The sequence below is a fragment of the Eulemur rufifrons genome, chromosome 9 (genome assembly GCF_041146395.1).
Source record: "Eulemur rufifrons isolate Redbay chromosome 9, OSU_ERuf_1, whole genome shotgun sequence".
Lineage (NCBI taxonomy): Eukaryota > Metazoa > Chordata > Mammalia > Primates > Lemuridae > Eulemur > Eulemur rufifrons.
The window spans coordinates 35782287-35799346 of NC_090991.1; the positions used below are offsets into that span (position 1 = coordinate 35782287).

Below are 17060 nucleotides of genomic sequence, written 5' to 3' on the forward strand. Positions count from 1 at the left end.
AGTGTCCCTCACCTGGTCTCCGTGTCCTTGGCTGGCACTGGCGGCCCGAACCCAACGAGCGAGCGCTCCCCAGGCCCAGGAAAGAGCTCGGGAGGGGGTGCTCCGGTCGTCGAGGCGCTGCCCCCACTGCGGGTCTTGCCTCCAGGACTCTCGGCGAAGACAGAAGAGGAGGAGTCTTTGCGGAATGACTGGCGCACCGGCGAGCCGCGGCTGGGTGGCCCCGAGTAGGGGCTGTGCGGCGGCGGGGGACCTCCGGGGGGCGCCGCCACGTCAGCCAGCTTCTGCGGCGACGAGGGCGGCAGGCGGAAGCCGTAGCCGTCGCCATAGAGCGGGCCGCCGCCGCCCGCCGCCTTGTACAGCGAGTCCTCCAGGTCGGACTGCAGCGCGGCGGCCGAGTAGGTGCTGAGCGAGCGCACCGAGCCGCGCTTGTAGAGGCCGCCGGCCCCGGGGTAGGCGAACGGGTCGCCCGCGGCCGCGGCCAGGCTCAGACGGCCCTCGTGCAGCAGCCCGTAAGGGTCCGCATAGAGGCCCTCGCCCTTCACCAGCACCATGCTGCCCGCCTTGCTCGCCAGGTCCTCGTCCGGCTTCACGTCGCGCCGCTCCAGGATGGCGCTGGGGCTGGGACTGACGCCCTGGGCGGCCGGGGCACCTCCCAGCCGCTCGGCCGCGTGGTGCACCGGGCTGCCGGCATATGAGGGCGGGCGCCCGCCAGCGTAGGAGAGGCGCGAGCGCGACGGCGAGCCAGACGGCAGCCCCGACGGCAGCCCCGACGGTAGCCCGGGTGGCGGGGAGCTGGAAGCCAGGTGGGGCGCTGGCGACAGGTTGTTGAGGCGCCGCGTGGGCGACGACTCCCGCGACGCGTACACCATCTCTCTCTGCGCAGAAAACAGCCCCGGGACCCCAGAGGGCTGGTCACAAAGGGGTCCACTGCCCCTTGCCTGAGAAGCCAGCATCTCCTCCCTGACGCTTAGAAAGTCCCTTCTCCAAAGCTGGTCCTGGTCCCCAGTGACAACTGCCTAGACTCTGCTCGCCTGGACCCCATCCGCCCAGCCTCCCCAATGCCCTGGGCATCCCCAGCCATACCCGGAGGTCCCCGTTGGTGAGGTGTGAGCCAGGGAAAGCAGCATAAAGTGGCTCCTTCCTATAGATCTTGATAATACTGCGGTCCTGGATATCCCTGGGGGCAGGGGGGGAAGAGAGGGTCACCATCCATCCCCCAGCAGTGCACAATGATGAGGCTACTCCAGGCAGAGAGAACAGGGGTGGCAAGAGGCACCAGGAGCCCCAACCCCTTCCTAAGTCCTTCTCTCGGTGGATCTGGTGCCTCAGGTTGCCAGTCACCAACACACACACCCAGCAGCCTTCACCCAGTCCGCTTCCTCGGCTTCAGGCCATTTTCAGGTTAGCGCAAACCAAAGGGAACCAGCAGGGGTGGATGAGTTAGAAAAGAGGGGGGCGGTAGGGCTCCGGGAGGAGGGGGAGGCTGAGGTTGGGTCAGGAGGGGACTGGGGAAGGGCATGCGGGGTCGAGCACCCCTCAGAGGAGCGGTGTGGGGAAGTCCACCCAGCCCCTGGGGCCATGCCCACCGGACGTCCTCCAGCTCGTAGAAGACGTTGCGAGCCTCGTCTTTGATGAGGATGGCGGTGTTGGGCGACTTAAGCATGCCCATGGTGAGCTTCTGCGGGAACATGTGCGCGATGAGTGCGTGCAGCGTGTCCAGGCTGCTGACCTCGTGCGTGATGTGCACGCGCCGAGTCTCCTCCCCGAACTGCAGGAACAGCACCCCTGCGAAGGAGAGGCCGCTGCCACCACGCCGCCCGCCAGGAGAGCCTTCGGGAGCTGCGCTGGCACCGCAGCGGCAGGGTCTGAGGCCCGAAGCCGCCCCCGAGTGCAGGTGCACCCAAGCACCCCTCATGCTGCAGGCAGCGCCAGGCACCCACTGGACCCCACGCAGTTGGAGCCCAGACAAGGAAATGGAATTGGGGCAGGAGCAGGTGGGGCAGAAACTGAGAAGGAGTCTGGAAGGTCAGAGGCTGCTGAGAGAGATTGGAGAGAGTTTGAGATAGAAGAGAGGGGAGAAGGAAGGGATGAAGAGAAGGGGGGACTGCCCAGGGAGAGAAAAGGAAGCAGAGGGAGAGAGGCGCCTTGCAGAGAAAGGCTAGGCAGGGGATCCTGAGGGAGAGGGGTGGAGGGAGAGAGCTAAGGGGGGCGGGTTGCTGGGGGCAGATGGAGCTGGAAAGGGAAGCAGAGACTGAGGAGGGACTGAGTGGTGTCGGGGATGAGTACGGAGGGGAGAAGAGCAGAGGGAGGAGCCTGCAGCTGGTTGGGAGGGTGGACAGGGCGCGCAGTACCTGGCGAGCGCAGCTTGGTCTGGCTGGCGGAGCGGGAGAGAGGCAGGCTCTGTCGGAAGCGGTTCATCCTGCTGAAGCCCAGGGGCAGCTCGGCCTCAGACATGGTCTCCAGCGACTCAGCTGAGGCGTAAGACAGCTTGGCCGCCTGGTCTGCCAGCCCAGGCTGGGCTCCCTGAGTGTGGCGTGAGCTTCGGGTCTGCAGGGGCAGGGCAGGGCGAGAGGAACCAAGCGTGAGCCCCTCCTTGCCTGCCGCTGCCCCCATCCAGGCCCTGGGGAGGCTCTGCCAGCCAGAGACACCCACACAAATTCCAGACTCGCTGTGTGGCTACAAGAGAGTTCCTCAACCTCTCCGGGGCCTTGGCCTCCCTGGGACACCCAGCAGGTAAGGAGTGGGCAAAGGACTCAAGCAAGCCAGAAAAGCAGACAAGAAACCATCTGAGCAGAAGCCACGGGCACATCTGCTATTTTAAGCTTCCAAAGAACAACAACAACACAAATTTGTCACCGAGGTGAGCAGCAGAATCGTTGAACAAATTGGGGCATTAGTTCCAGACATTAATTAAGTGGCGGGTTTGTGAGCGGCAAATTTATTCTTCATGGAGTTCAGAGGGTGGGGGTGGGGGTGGGGGTGGGGGCGGGAAGCAAGGCGGGTGGAGAAAGCAAAGAGAGCTAGGACCCCAGGACCTCAGCTTTGGGAGGTGGGGCTCCTTGCCTAGATCAATGTCTTTGGTTTAAGGTAACTGGGAAAACTATCCCAAACCCCTCAAAGCCAGCTGGACCCCAGTTTCAAACAGACTCCCTGCCCAGTGCACACAATATACATGCTAAGCCTGGTGTGACACACATGTGCACATGGCACATGTGTCACCCCTCCCTGTAAGGCGCATGCTGCCACAGCCAGCCACCATGGCCAGCCTCCCCAGGATCCCCAGCCACAGCCTCTCCCACGAAGCTAGAGCTGAGGCTGATATCTGGTTGGGGGAGGGAGGGAAGGATGTCACAGGACAGCCTGATTGCTCTCTCCTTTGGGGGAGAGGAGTCACAAGATGATTTCAATTGCACTTTAAGAACCTACTTTTGGCTGCAGACTGGGTTGTCACTCAGGGCCACAGCCCCTCCCATTCTACCCTAGTCCGTCCCCTCAAACCTGGTTGCTATACTGAAACTCATTTATTTAAGGGAGTAAAAGAGTGGATCAGACCTACATCATTCCACGTAGGAATATATATATATATTATATAATATATATACATGTTATCATCAAGAAAAAATCATGCTGCCCAATTGTATTTTTCTGTAAAATAAATGGTCTATTTTAACAGCAAATCACTTAAAACTATTAACGTTGGTTATCTCAGAGTTGAGAGACAGCTTTCTTTTTTCCTCTATAGATTTCTCTACAAAATTGTGTGAATTTTGCACAATCCGAATATATTACTTTTATAATTTAAAAAAAGACAATAAAATAGCTCTAAAAAGGAATCATTTATTCTCCTCTTTGGCTCCCTCTTTCCCCAAATCCTGATCAACTTCTAATTAATCTCTATCTTCGTATTAACTCAATTTAACGTTCCAATTGGATCAGCACTCTGGAAAAGAAAGAGCATCCTCCTCTGATGGGCAGTGTGCCCTGCTGTCCCCAAGGTGGCCTTGAGGGCTTGGGGACATGGAAGGTCAGATTTGGGGACATCACAGGGCTTCCAGCATCCAGCACCATGCCTTGACCAGTGGGCGGGCATGGGCCCTAGGAGGAGGAAGGCAGCATTGGAACTGGGCCGGCTTGGAGGGGATGCCTGTGCCCAGACTTTAGATGCTGTGGCTCAGCTCTAGGCTGTCCACCAGTGCCAGCCTGTGTCCCTTGCTCTCACCTCCAGCCCCAGAAGAAGGGCGGGAGCTCTGCAGCCATATGGAGAACCAGGTCTGGTCTGGTGGTCACTGGGTTGCCTGGCAACTGAAAGGTCAGTGGTTGCCAGGCTGGTGTGGATGAGGGGCTACAGAATTCAGGCAGAATGAGGCAGTTAGCAAGGATGAGAAATAGGGGGTGGCCACAGTGCCAGGGGGTACCAATGAGGTACCAGTAGGAAGATGGAACAGGGACCAGAATGAAGGGGGCAGGGCAGGGATCCTGGGGGTTGCTGACTGCCAAGAAGGCAAGAGCCCTTGGAGAAGAGATGCTCACATCCCCTGCTCCACCAGTTCCTGTCTAGTGGAGCACACCTTCCATTGTCACAGCCTTTGTAGAAAACCCTCTTGAAAAGAGGGAAAACCTGTCAGCACTTCCCTCCATCCCTGGGCTGAGACAACAGGACAGAGTAAAGTGAGACATCCAGAAGGACTTCCCGGCCATGAGGGAGGTGGCAAGAGAACAGAACAGTGATTCAAGCCAAGACAAGAAAGGGGCCACCATGGGAAAACCCGTCCCTGGAGGTGTTCTAGGGAGCAGCTGTTGACTCCCGGTCAGAGGTCAGACAGAGGGAACCTTGAGGGGGGTGGTCAGAGTAGGAGCTGAGGGTCCCAGAGGCTGTCCATAGACTGGGGAAGAATCCCTTGGAAGCTTTTAAAAGCACTGTTTCCAGGACCCCACGTTCACTGAATCATAATCTCTGGGGTTGGGGCCTTGGGGTGAAGATTTTTGACAAGTTCCTATGGAGATTCTGATTTCCAGGTTTGAGAGTCAGGTCAGCAGCCATGATTCTGGCAGCCAAGGAGGTTGGCTACCACGTAAGTCTTGACAGGAGCCAGACACGTGCGTTACTGTAGTTTTTCTATCTTTATAACAACTCTGTGACACAGGCATTGTTGTTCCACTTTACAGAGGAGAAACTGAGGCTGAGATTATGTAACTTGCCCCAGGTCACCAAGCTGGTGAGCAGCAGACTGGAATTCGTTACCAGGCAGCCTGGGTATGCATTTAACCACTGCCCTCTCCTGCCTCCTCCAAAGCGGCTGTGCCATTCTATGATTCCAGGGTCTTCTGGTTCCAGGATTCTGGTGGTGCTGGGGAGAACGCATGCAAGTAAGACACGTGGGGAGTCTGGGATGGACGCTTCCCAGACCTTGTCACGATGCCTAGGACTTGAGGGGCCAGAGGCTCCAGTAAGCAGGCAGCAGTTGGTTCACTCAGCTCTGGGCCTGGGTGCCAAGGAAGATGAAAGAGAGGCCCGAGGGTGCTCCCCAGGGGTCCGCAGGATGCCCTTGCAGGGGGAAGACAGCTCTCCAGCTCAGGAGAGTCCAGGCTTGCCAGAGGAGGCAGCAGGCACCCATCCCTGAGCTTAGGCCTGCACTTAGACAACAGGTTTGGGGGTGCAGGGCTGTGAATCTCTTGCCTGGCACTGGGCAACTCCCCCATCATGGGGAGTAAGAAACAGATGAGGGACTCATCATAGTCACGGGGCCTCCCTGGGAGGTGAAATCTGAGTTCAGAGAGCAGGCCCCTCAACAAGATCATGGGGTCCAGGTCCCCAACTCAGAGCCAGAAATCTCTCCAAGCTGGGGAAATGCCAGGCAGCCCTTCTCATTCCAACACACCCCTTATGGGCTGCGGAAGCCCGGGGACTGAGCATCTCCAGCCCACATTCCCACTCTGGATCCACATGCCTGGCAGGCAAACCCAGACTCTCCCAAAGCAGCAGTCACAGCCTGCAGCCCCAAGGCCCACCGCCCACACCAGGAGGTGCCCGTGCAGACGCGCACCCTGGTGGGTGCAAAGCTTGTGCAAGGGAGGGGCAGGCGCAGGGGAGGGAGAGCACATGCAGTTGTCATGGAAGCAGAAGCATCACACACTGACCTTGAAACTCCAGTAGTTTGGCTGCTGATGGAAATAAGAGAAGAGATGGTTATGAGGGGGCTGAGAGGGTAGAGGAGGGGGGTGGTTAGAGACCCCTGGAGCCCGGCACTGAGCCCTGGGACGTGGGCCCTCTACCCTCCCAGGAGCAGGAAGGAAGTCAGGCCTGGTACATCCCATTCTCTGCTAGGACCTGGAACACTGCGGTGTAGCCAGGATGGCCCTGAGCAGGCTGGAGGCTTGCTGGTGGGAGCAGGGGAGGACCACTCCAGATATTCACAAGCCACGCCTCCTAGCTATAGTAAGAGCCCTCAGAGAACTACATATAGGAAAAGGCACAGAGGACTGTGACCATGACGTAGGGAACCCATGAGACACAGTCAAAAGAGGGGCAGAGATACAGCTGAGCTGTGGGGTCAGAGAAGTGGCATGTGGTTGTGGCAGGCCAGGAGAAATTTCCCAGAAGAGGTGGCGTTTGAGCTCGGTGTTGAAAAATGAGCAGCTGGAGACTGAGCAGCAAGGCGAGCTGAGCAGAGGGGACGGTGTGGCAAGTGCCCGGGCGCAGGCGAGTGGAGAGTGGGTTGACGGAATACTCCGTAGTCCGCTTTGGCTGGGGGGCAGCCTGGGAAGGTGGCAGGTTGGGCTGCAAGGGGTGGGGGGAGGGGGCTGAGGCCAGATGACAAGTGGCCTTAGATGCTGAGAGCAAGTATTTAGATTTAACTGGGTGGACAAGCAGAAGAGCTGAGTGGGGCAGAATGGGATCAGAACTGGGCAGGGCTGGTGGGACAGGGAGTGCAGGAGGGAGGCTGGGGCCAAGGCCAGGGCAGGGAGCCACATCCATGACGGACCTGGATTACAGATGCCGGTAGCCTCACGCGCTGGGCGATGCACAGGCAGCTGGGGGGGACAGAGGACCTGGCAACGCCCTGTGGCTGGCTGGATGATAGAGGAGGGTCCGTGCATCCCTCCTAACCTCCCCAGAACATGGAGCCTGAGATGCCTTCTCACAGCGACCCAGGGTCGCCCCACCCTCCCTCAAGACCAGAAGGCCCTTCCAGATGGCTTAGGACAAGGAAGGAGCAGCCCCGAGGCCGAGCTGGTTCTTGGCAAAGCCAGGGGCACCCTGCTGACCAGTGCCAGCCTCAGCAGGAAGATAGAGGCAGCAGATGGCCTGGCCCTGGGGTGCCTGGCACAACCAGACAAGATTCCCCCGGCCTCAGAGCCACTGGCAGAGGACAGGAACATCGAGGGTCCCTGATGGGGGAAGGACAGCATGCCAGGGTGTCCTGGGCCACCTGAATGCTTTCCTGGAAGGGAGGAGTTGAGGGGCACTGCCGGATGGAGGCTTTACCTGAGGCAGACCTCTGGGGTGGGGTGACGCAGGGCCAGGGCTGGGATGAAACGGTTCGTTTGCCAGGACCACACCCACCTGAGCCACAATCCCCCCAGTATTGGCTCCAGAAGACGAAAAATAGTCACATGCCAGGCAGGAAAAGGGGATAGCAAAGTCTGTGCCCCAGTCAATGCCTGGAATAATCTACGGACAGAAGCTACCCCCATGGGTGCCAGGGTGCCCACAGGTGCCGAGGGGAGGGGAGGTAAGGGGCTGAAGTAACAGGCCACAGCCACAGCTGCCTTCGGCTTGGGAAGGTGGGTGTGGCAGAGGGAATGGACACATGGGTGGCAGGCAGAGCCAGGCAGAGGGCACCGGAGGTTTACAATGAGAGTCATGTCTGCAGACCCGGCAGTGATGGACAGCTCTGCAGAGGCTTCAAGTCCTTCACCCACCTCCACCCTTACAAGCAGTACCGGCGGCACACGCATGGGTCACCCACAGCTCCCCGCCACATGCGGGCTCACTCACAGGGCCGCCTCGGACTCTCAAACACATCCTTAGATAAGGACATCTCCACAAACACCCAGCACAACAAAAACACACCTACCGAGGGCCACAAGCACGGAGACAGAAGCCCTCCTCGTCCAGAAACAGCCCCAGAAACAAACAGCAATTGGGCGACAGAGATACCCACAGGTAGACCACCCCGACGCGTACATGAAAGTGTACCCCTCCCCTCGGCCCCTGACTGTTCACACGCACTCTCACAAGCACCCCACAGAGTCACAGAAACACAGAGACATGGATACCCACCCCACTCACACCGAGACACACACGCCAGCTACAGGAACACACCCAATACACACACGTGGTGTCAGAGCCACCCACATACAAAGAGAAAGTCCATCCCTTCTTCCCCCTGCTAGCCAGGTCAGGGTGCCTCTGGCCACCTTGGCCAATGCCCCATGCCTATGATGTGCTAGACATCATGTGTCAGGGAGGTGATCTCTTGATTCAAAAGAGTCAGAAGATGCCCTGTCCCCTACCCTGTCACCAATGTCAACACGCTGGACTCAGGGTACCTTGTACAGATGACTGGGACCCATCTCATGTCCCTGGGAGGGACACAGGGACAGGGCCTGGCCACAGCCACACTGCCTATGGCCTCAACATGGGCCTGCTCCAGGGTCCCAAGGTTGTGTGCACCCATGGGGCAGTCACCTGGAAGGGACAGGTCACTAGCAGTGGCTAAGGGAGAGGACTGGGTGGTGTCAGTGCCATAGGAAAGGCTAGCTGAGCCCAACTAAAGAGTAAAGATAGCAGAACAGCTATGTTTGTGCTTAGGTCACTTGGATGTATGAATGATGCTGAGATCAAAATTCTGGGACTTTGGGCTCTGATCTCTAAAGAATGTGAGTCCTCCCCCTCCATCCTCTGTCCTCCCTCCAGAAAGTGGGAAGAATAATCCTCTTTCATGTCCACCCCACCAGGAATGACACACATAGTCTCTGGCAACCCTGTCCTTGAAGGGGGAAATCACAGTGGGGGGGAGGCCTCTGGGGAAACCTTCCATCCTCTCTCTCTCTTTCCAGGGTTTTAACCCAAGGGACAGCCTTGGGTGGCTGAGAGCAAAGGGCTCCTCCCCTGTTCTCTGAGGGAGGACACTCCTAGCCACTCCCCTTCCAACTTCCAGCACCTTTTACCTCCTCACCCTTTTCCTGCTTGTCTGTTCCTCCTGCTGTGCCCAACACAGTGCCTGGCATATAAGCAGGCCCTCAACAACCATGTGACAATGAACAAATGCAAATAAAACAGGACCAGCCCATGGGAGGAGGGGGCTGTCTCCCCATGCTCTTGTCTGGCACCACTCCCTCCATCTCTTGGCACCCAGACTGCTCAGCCTTCTAGGCCTTTTCCCTGGGAACTTCCCAGCACCAGAAAGCCCCCTGGGAGGAGGGCAGAGGGCAGGAAGGGCCCAGGAGAGATCTGGCTCCCCACTTCAAGCAAAATCCTCCAATACCAAGGCAAAGCTCTCTCCCTCCCCATACTCAGGGAGGGGTCTCGCCTTTCCAGAAGACACTGAGAGGAAATAAAGAAAGGGGTGAGTAGGGGAGACCCTGCTTGGGGCAACCACTTGTGGGGAAGAATCTTACAGGAGCTGGTGCAAAATGAGAGGTGTTCCAACAGGGGAAGATGGAGGCCAGCCATGTCTAGGGACCAGGCTTTCAGAAATGGGGAGTGGGAGCTTCCCTGAAGGCCCCAGGAAGCAAGGCCAGGGAATCCTCCAACTCCCTGGTGAGAAGAGGAAACAGCTTCTCCCCTCTGGGCCTGAGGAGTTAACTCCCTCTCTCCCTCCTCCACCCTAGCCTTGGTGGTGGGGTTCCTCCCTGGCCCTGCAGCTGGCCCTTCCTCCCAACCCCTGTACCCTGGGAGGGGCAGGGCTGTGCCCCTTGGGAGCCTTCCCCCAGCCAGCTGAGGTCTCTCCTCGCCTGGGCAGACGTCCCCGGCGAACTAGGTGAGTGCATGACCCCTCCTTGACCTGGTGCCCTGACAACGCATCCTCCAGGGAGGGAGGACACCCAAGGGTCCAGCACCTGGCTCCTCAATCCCCCAGCTCAGCACGCACCGGCACACACACCCACCTCTCAACTCCGGTGAACGGGAGTCCACGGAGTCCACGTAAACAGCCGCCCCCCCCCCAGGCTGGGGCTAAGCGACGCACCCCTGGGGCGACAGGCTCCCACCGCGACACATGCACTCCCCTCCCCTTCAGGCGTGCGGATCGACATCTCACCTCCTACCCCTTCCCAATGCAGAGTGCGTGTGTTGGGGGGGTTGCTGCGGGACCTGCGCTGCGCTGGGGGCGAGGGTGCACCCCAGGAAGGTCATGACTTTCCGAGGTTGGGGGAGGGGGCGCCAGCCGCATTTTGGAGTGGGGGCTCGGCCCACGCGGAAGGCACCTAATGCAGTGGGGGAGGGGAGGAGGCGTTTCTCAGAGATTGGGAACCCGCAATGGCCCGAGCGTCTCCCACCCCTGGATGGCTCTAGGTGCCTCGGAGCGGGCGGGGGGCGGGGGGGGCCCATCTCCGTGTCCCTGGCGCCCCCCCCCCCCCCCCCCGCTGTACCCGAGGCGGTGGTCCCCGCCCCCACAGCCGCTCCCCCTTACCTGCGGCCACAGGTGTACCCGCGGGGCCCCCAGCCCCAGGTCTTGCGTCGGGCGGGGGAGGGAGGGCGGCCCCCAGCTCCCACCCGCCCGGGCTCTCCCCTCCCCCGGCCGCCTCCGCAGCCGCAGCCGCAGCCGCCGCCGGTGCCCTTTGCTGCAGTGCGAGAGCCGCCGCCGCCGCCGCCGCCGCCGCCGCCGAGCCGGCCCGGGCCCCGGTCGCCCCGGTAACCACGACTCCACCTGGCGCCGCGCGGCGCGCCGCCGTGCACATCCCCTCTCTCGGCCCCCTCCCCGGCGCGGCCCCGCCGAGGAGCGGCGGAGGCTGGTGGCTGCGACGCGCGGTCACCCGATACGCCGGCCCGCCGCCCAGGACTCGGGTTGCAGCAGGAGGGAGGGAGGTTAGACAGCCTGGTGGAAGCGGGGGAGGGGCTGCGGCGAGTAGTCTAACCTCTGGTCCCCTCCCAGGGTCCTCTGTCCCGCTCCCATTCCTAAAGGCCTGGCCTGGTGTAGAGTAGGGGAGAGGACGGTGTCCTGCCTCGCCTCTTGCTCTGCCACCGTCGGAGCCCACAGCCTCTCCCCACCTGGGTCTCCGCTGTGCACCTCTGTTTTTTTTAACTCTCTTAGGACTTAATCCCTGGCCAAGTCTGGGAGGCCAAAGATGCCTAAGTTTCCTTGATGCCCTCCTATCTGGCCCGGCTGTGTGACTCTGGCCTTTGTGGAACATCTCTAGACTTGCACTTGACAAAAAGGAACCTCAGACTCAGGCCTGGGGACGGGGAGCATGCTAAGCTCTAAGTATGTGGTGATGACAAGATCCTGTGCACAGCCACTCTCCTCAGTAATTACAAAGCCCTGGGGCAAAGGTCTGCTCAAGCTCCCCCTTCGGCGATCAGAGCAGATTCCAGATGTGGATGGGCCTAGAACCCCATGACAGGTGCAACTGAGCTCATCTGAGTCCAGCCTCACTCCCGTCTATCACCCCAACCCTATCACAGCCCAAGATGCTCCATCGAACCTGTCCTCTGCCCCATCACCATCCCTGTCCCAGCCCCACTTTGGCCTCCACCACACACTTGGTCACTCAGGACAAGTCTGTCCTACTTGCCATCCAGCCTTGGCAGACACATCCTTGTTCCCCCAAGTTCAGCCAAGACGGGGCTGAGAGCCGGGAAAGGAATCGGCTGGACACCCTGTGAGTGATGCCAAGCCTGCCAATCTGTTGCTAGACTTGAGTTACACTCAGCTAAAACGTCTCGCTCTGAAGGCTTATCATTTCCTGGGCAGTCACAATTTTTTTCTCTTAATTCCCCTTGAAAAAGTCAAGCCTTGCTGTCCTTCTCCAGGAGGAGCAAGGTGTGTAAGGAACCGAGTACCACTGCTACCCACTGGATTCCCTGCCACTGCCCTCCGCCACCTCCTGCAGTTGAACGTCCTCAGGTCAAGCCTGAACTGCCCCCTCTCTGTTGCAATTCTGACTTCCTGGTCCCTCTCCCTGTTTGGGCCTCAGGTGGCTATTATTTGTCCCATGGCAACGTCCAGGCCTAGCTGGGACCCCAGACCCCTGGTATCCTGTCTAAGTGTGCCCCTGTCTAAGCTAAGAACCATCTTCCCATCAGGGACACTGAGGCTTGATGAGGAAGAGGGGAACAAGTTCAGAACAAATGGCCAGATGCCCAAGTCCTCTTAAAAATTTGAAACTAAGCCTTGAACATAGCAAGAAGGGTGGGAGAGAGACATCATGCAGAACTTCCTGATGGAAAGACATCAGGGGAAGGTTGGGTCTGCTTGGAAATGGAAAGGTAGGGTGTGGACAGGGTAAGATATCTTCAGTGGAGGCAGGGCTTAAGAGACTCCGGAAACCCATGGGGCAAGGTGAGGGCACTCCTGTTTAAAGGAGCAAGGAATTAAAAAAAAAAAAATTTAAATCCTGAGTATCCTCCCTCAAAAAATTCCTTCCCCAAAGCCAACCAGGTTTGGGGAGGTAGTGGCAGGAAATTAGACGATCAGGGGAGATGTGGATACAGGGCATAGAAGTCCCCTGAAAATGGGGGCTCCTACCTAAAAGAGAAAGGGATGCAAAATAAAAATCCTAAATATCCCCCCTCCAAAAACTAATCCTCCCCAAAGCCAGACTCAGCCATGGGTGTGGGGGCTGGGGTGGAGGAGGGTGACTCACCTGGGCCGGCTGGCCAGCCCCGGAGGGGGCGGAGTCGCCATGGAGGTGGGAGCAGAGGGAGCTGAGGAGGCACACGGGGTCCACGGTCCAGCCGCCAACCTGTGTGTGCGAAGCGGGGGACACCCCATTAGGGGGAGCGGGCAGAAGCCGCTGGGGGACTGTGACGGGACAGGGAGGGGCATTCCTGGGGCAAGTCTTGGAATGGGGCACAGAGCTCCCACCGCAGAGGGACCTAGCGATGCTGGCAAGTCCCTTACATAGGCTGGGTCTGTCTCTAACTAGTGCCCTGGGTCTGTTTCGGGATGTTTGTCTTTCCTGATGGACCAGGGGTTCCCTGAGCCCAGGGCCGGGCCTTCCCTATCAGGTAGTACTGAAATGCTATCTCCAATTCCTGACTGTCCCCAGCCTCCCTGCACCTGGCTGCTCCCAGCCTTCCCCTCCTCCAGCTCTCAGCCCCTCCTCCCTGAGGATGTCACCACCTGCCTCATGGGAACCACTCACTGGCAGGAGTGGCCTCACCCCAGTTGTCTCTGTCCTGATAGCACATCTTTACTTCCTGCATCTCAGTGGAAGCGACTTTCTTCTGCTACCCCAAGGCCACCCCACACCTAAGGCTGAAAGCCCATCGCTCCATGACCTTCTTCCCCCTCAGCATCCTCCCTTCATTCCTCCTTCCTTCTGTCATTCATTCCACAAGCGCGCACTGAGCCAGTGCTAGGCTTGGGCACCAGCACTGGATGGCAAGAGAAAGGGCCACGACCCTGCCCGCTCACACTCTAGGGAGGGAGCGGGGGAGGAAAGAAAGGAGCGAATGTGTGAGTGAGTGGCTGTGCTCTGGTTCGTTCCCTAAGTATTCACTGGGTGCCTGCTCCCTACAGCAAACATGCCAGAGACGAAAGAGGCCCTCAGCTTCTCTCCCAGGCCTGCTGCCCCTTGAAGCTGCCACTTCAGCTGTTTCTATCTTTTTCTGGCCAAATCTCCCCAAACAGGTCTATGGCCAAGGCTCCTGGCCCCTCCCCACCCCCAATCTCCTGGGCCCCTGAGACCGGCCATTATCTCACCACACCGCGAGACATGAGCTCGCCCTCTCTGGACCCACAGATCCTGGCCAGTCCCGATGGCTGTTTCTCTCTCCTCGTCCCTTCTGACTTCTGAAGTGCAGGTCCCCCTCCTCCTGGCCCCTCCTTCAGGGGGTCTTTTTCCACTTTTTCGTGGATGCAGAATATTCCCACCCCTGCCCCCAACCATCATGGCTCTCTCCCTTCTCAGACTCCATTCTGTCTTGATGGCCACTCTTATACCCTAATGTCCCAGGTCCTACCACACTCCACTCTCCTCCTGAAGCTGTGGTCACTTTGGAGACCTGAGCCACATATGTGGTGCCTTACCGGCACCCCTGTGAATGCCCAATCTACACCCCAAACTCATATTCCCTTCCCCAACCCCCCACACATTTCCCTCCCAACCCTCCTGTTTCTCTCCAAGACACCAACATCTCCCTGTTGCCCAGGTCTTTCTGTCATTGCCTCATAGACCCAGGCAGCAAATAACTCTTGCTCAGTCTTCCTTCCAAGCCCCATCCGTCCTCCCTTCTTCTTCATCATCCCAGATACACTCTTCCTCTTCTCTTCCCCTGCCTCCGGCCCGCCTTTTGTCCCCTGCTGTTTGCCATCCAGAAGCAGCCACAGCCCTCCTTGCCACCACCACCTGGGCCCACTTTTTCAGTCTGCCCCCACATGTCCCACACCTGAGCCTCCTGTACCAGCCAGGCGGACTGTGCCATTCCCCAAACCAACTCAGGTCTAAGCTCGCACCACTCCCCCCACCCACCTCCTAAAACCACATTCTCTTCCTCTATGCCTGTGCAAACCCTTTCCATCCTTCTAAGCCTAGTTTAGGTACCTCCTCCTCCAGGAAGCCTTTCCTGATCAGGCCTGCCCACCTGATCTCCCCTTCTCTAAACCCCCTCCCAAGCTAGATGACAAATGCCCCTGCCCCTCGCCTCCCCACACAAGGGGAACCACTGCGAGGGAGCCCTGAGGGTGAGGGCCGCATCTCATCTGCAATCTCCCTTCTCTCATCTGGACCCTGCTCCCAGGAGGACTCTGGAGCTGGAAAAAGGCAAAAGCCAGACAGAACTGGAGGTGGCATCAGGGCACAGATAAGGTACCAGACATGTGCCTGTGAGTCCTTGTTCCCTGCAGTGAGGGTGGGGGTGGGGACACTCCTCCCCATCCCCAGCCACACCCAGCAGTACCTGGAAAAGGGAGACAGAGCAAGACAGGTGTGGCAGCAGGAACTGACACCCCAAGGCTTGACTGAAAGGATGCTCATGGGATGTACCTCCCTCCCCATAGTCCCTCCTTCCAGAGGGGACAATGCCTGAGTCTCAGCAGCCAATATACAGCAATCATCAGGGCACCTCACCTAGCCAGGACTGTAAGCAGAAGACTTGTCCCAGAAAGGACTTTCTTACAGAGGAGAAGCTCATACTTGAGTGGAGAGATGCATTCAGGAGCCCAAGGTGGGGGGGTGGGGGTGGGGTTTTCCTTTCTTTTTTCTTTTTTTTTGAGACAAGATGTCTTACTCTGTCACCTAGGTCAGAGCACAGTGGTGCAATCATAGCTCACTGTGGCCTTGAACTCCTGGGCTCAAGTGATCCTCCCGAGTGGCTGGGACCACAGGTGTGTGCCACTGCACCCTGCTCTGCTCTGGGAAAGTATAGAAGGGAAGCGTCCCAGCCCATACAGAAGGAGACGGGTCTAGGTCCAGAGGCAGAGGCCAAGACTCCTCCCTAAGCCTTACTGAGGGCAGGAGAGAAACCAAGGCACAGAGAGAGGAAGCTTCCAGCTCAAAGTCACACAGCGAGTCTTGGTGCAGGGTGGAACAGGGAGGAAGGAGGTAAAAGGCGGCAGTCCTGGGCTCCCTTCTTGCAGGGACTGGGGACTTATCAGACCCAGCCTAGTGAGGCTCCCAAGCCCTAGCCTCCCTTAGGGCCCATGTCACAGCCAGCCAGCATCTCAGCTCCACCACTGGATGGACCCTCAGGCGCAGAACATCAGTCTCCACGGCGGTCCCCTCCTTTCCTCCCAACCAAGCCCCTCCCTTCCTCCCTACCATGTCCTTGGCCTCCAGGGCATGTTCTTCCTGCCCTGCTGCCCAAATAGCCTGAGTTAAAGAGGCTGAGCTCTCTGCCCAATCACATGCTGCCAGTTCCAGGACTGCAGGCAGAGATCTGGAGGCTGAGCCCCCAGCCTCTTCCTCCCCAGGCTCTAGAAAAGGACAACCAGGGCCACTGCCCTAAAGGGACAGTTCTCTAACTTCTCCCTTCAGCCCTCTCTGCCCCAGACGCCTCCCAGAGTTGGAATAAGCCTGGGGCCACGGATAGAGGATCAGGTCCCCTCGCCCGCCCACCCGCAGCCCCCAGCCCGCAGGTAGCTGGGCACACTCACCTGCTCTCGCATCCTGTCCTGCTGGCCTCGAAGGGCCAGGGCGTGCTGGGGGTACTTGCTCTTCAGGTGGTCCATGAAGGCATCGCGCTTGCGGTCAGCATCCGCCTTCTGGAGCCCGCTAAGCGCCTCCAGGCTCTGGGCTGCGATCACCGTGTGCCTCCGCTCCGACGTGTGCACCAGCCCCACGTTGGAGAAGCGCCGGCCCCCGCTGCCCCCGCCCCCCCCGCCCCCCAGGGTCCGGTACTCCCGCGGGTACTCGGCATCGTCCGCAGACAGCATGGGGGGGCTGCTCCGCTCCGGATCTGCTGCGAGAGGCAAGAGGGGCACGGCGGGGTCACGGTGCGCCCGGGCCTGGCCTGCCCATCCCTTACCGGGGTCCCTGCAGGGCGGGGGGGAGGGGGCGTGCCTAAGGGTGTTGAGAGGCTACTGGGGTGAGGCAGGGGCTCCCAGCCCCCACTAGGGACGGGAGGCAGCAGAAGGGTGGACGGGGTGCAGAGGGCACCTTCAGCCCCAAGGGCGGGTGGGGAACAAGGGCAGGATTTGACTTTTTGCTCCTCCCCGTGGGTTTGGGGAGATAATGACTGTGGGAGATTTTGAGGCCACAATGGGGATGGAAGAAAGTGGTGGAAGACGGTGAGCTGGACACCTCTCTAGCCACACACCCCTTCTGTATCCTAAAGCTGGTGCAAACAGGTGAGGGAAAGGGGGGTTGCCTTTTGGAAGTTTCCTAAAAAATGTAAAAAGGACCTTGCACTGTCTTCCTTCCAAGGGCATCCTCTAAGGAGAGGGTGGGAGGGG

At 59.2% G+C, this 17060-nt stretch overlaps 1 protein-coding gene across 1 annotated transcript in view; it reads right to left on the reverse strand.

Moving 5' to 3' along the window:
- The window catches only part of LOC138391516 (SRC kinase signaling inhibitor 1), a 41183-nt gene extending 24627 nt beyond the window's left edge, over positions 1 to 16556 (reverse strand). Inside the window, exons 1-6 of the mRNA XM_069481316.1 lie at positions 16263 to 16556; positions 6139 to 6159; positions 2352 to 2547; positions 1587 to 1785; positions 1084 to 1177; positions 13 to 875 (exon numbers count right to left, since the gene is read on the reverse strand). Of these exons, the coding sequence (XP_069337417.1) occupies positions 13 to 875; positions 1084 to 1177; positions 1587 to 1785; positions 2352 to 2547; positions 6139 to 6159; positions 16263 to 16541 (1652 nt within the window). The 5' untranslated portion in view covers positions 16542 to 16556. The remainder of the gene's footprint in view (positions 1 to 12; positions 876 to 1083; positions 1178 to 1586; positions 1786 to 2351; positions 2548 to 6138; positions 6160 to 16262) is intronic.
- Between the last annotated feature and the right edge of the window lie 504 nt (positions 16557 to 17060).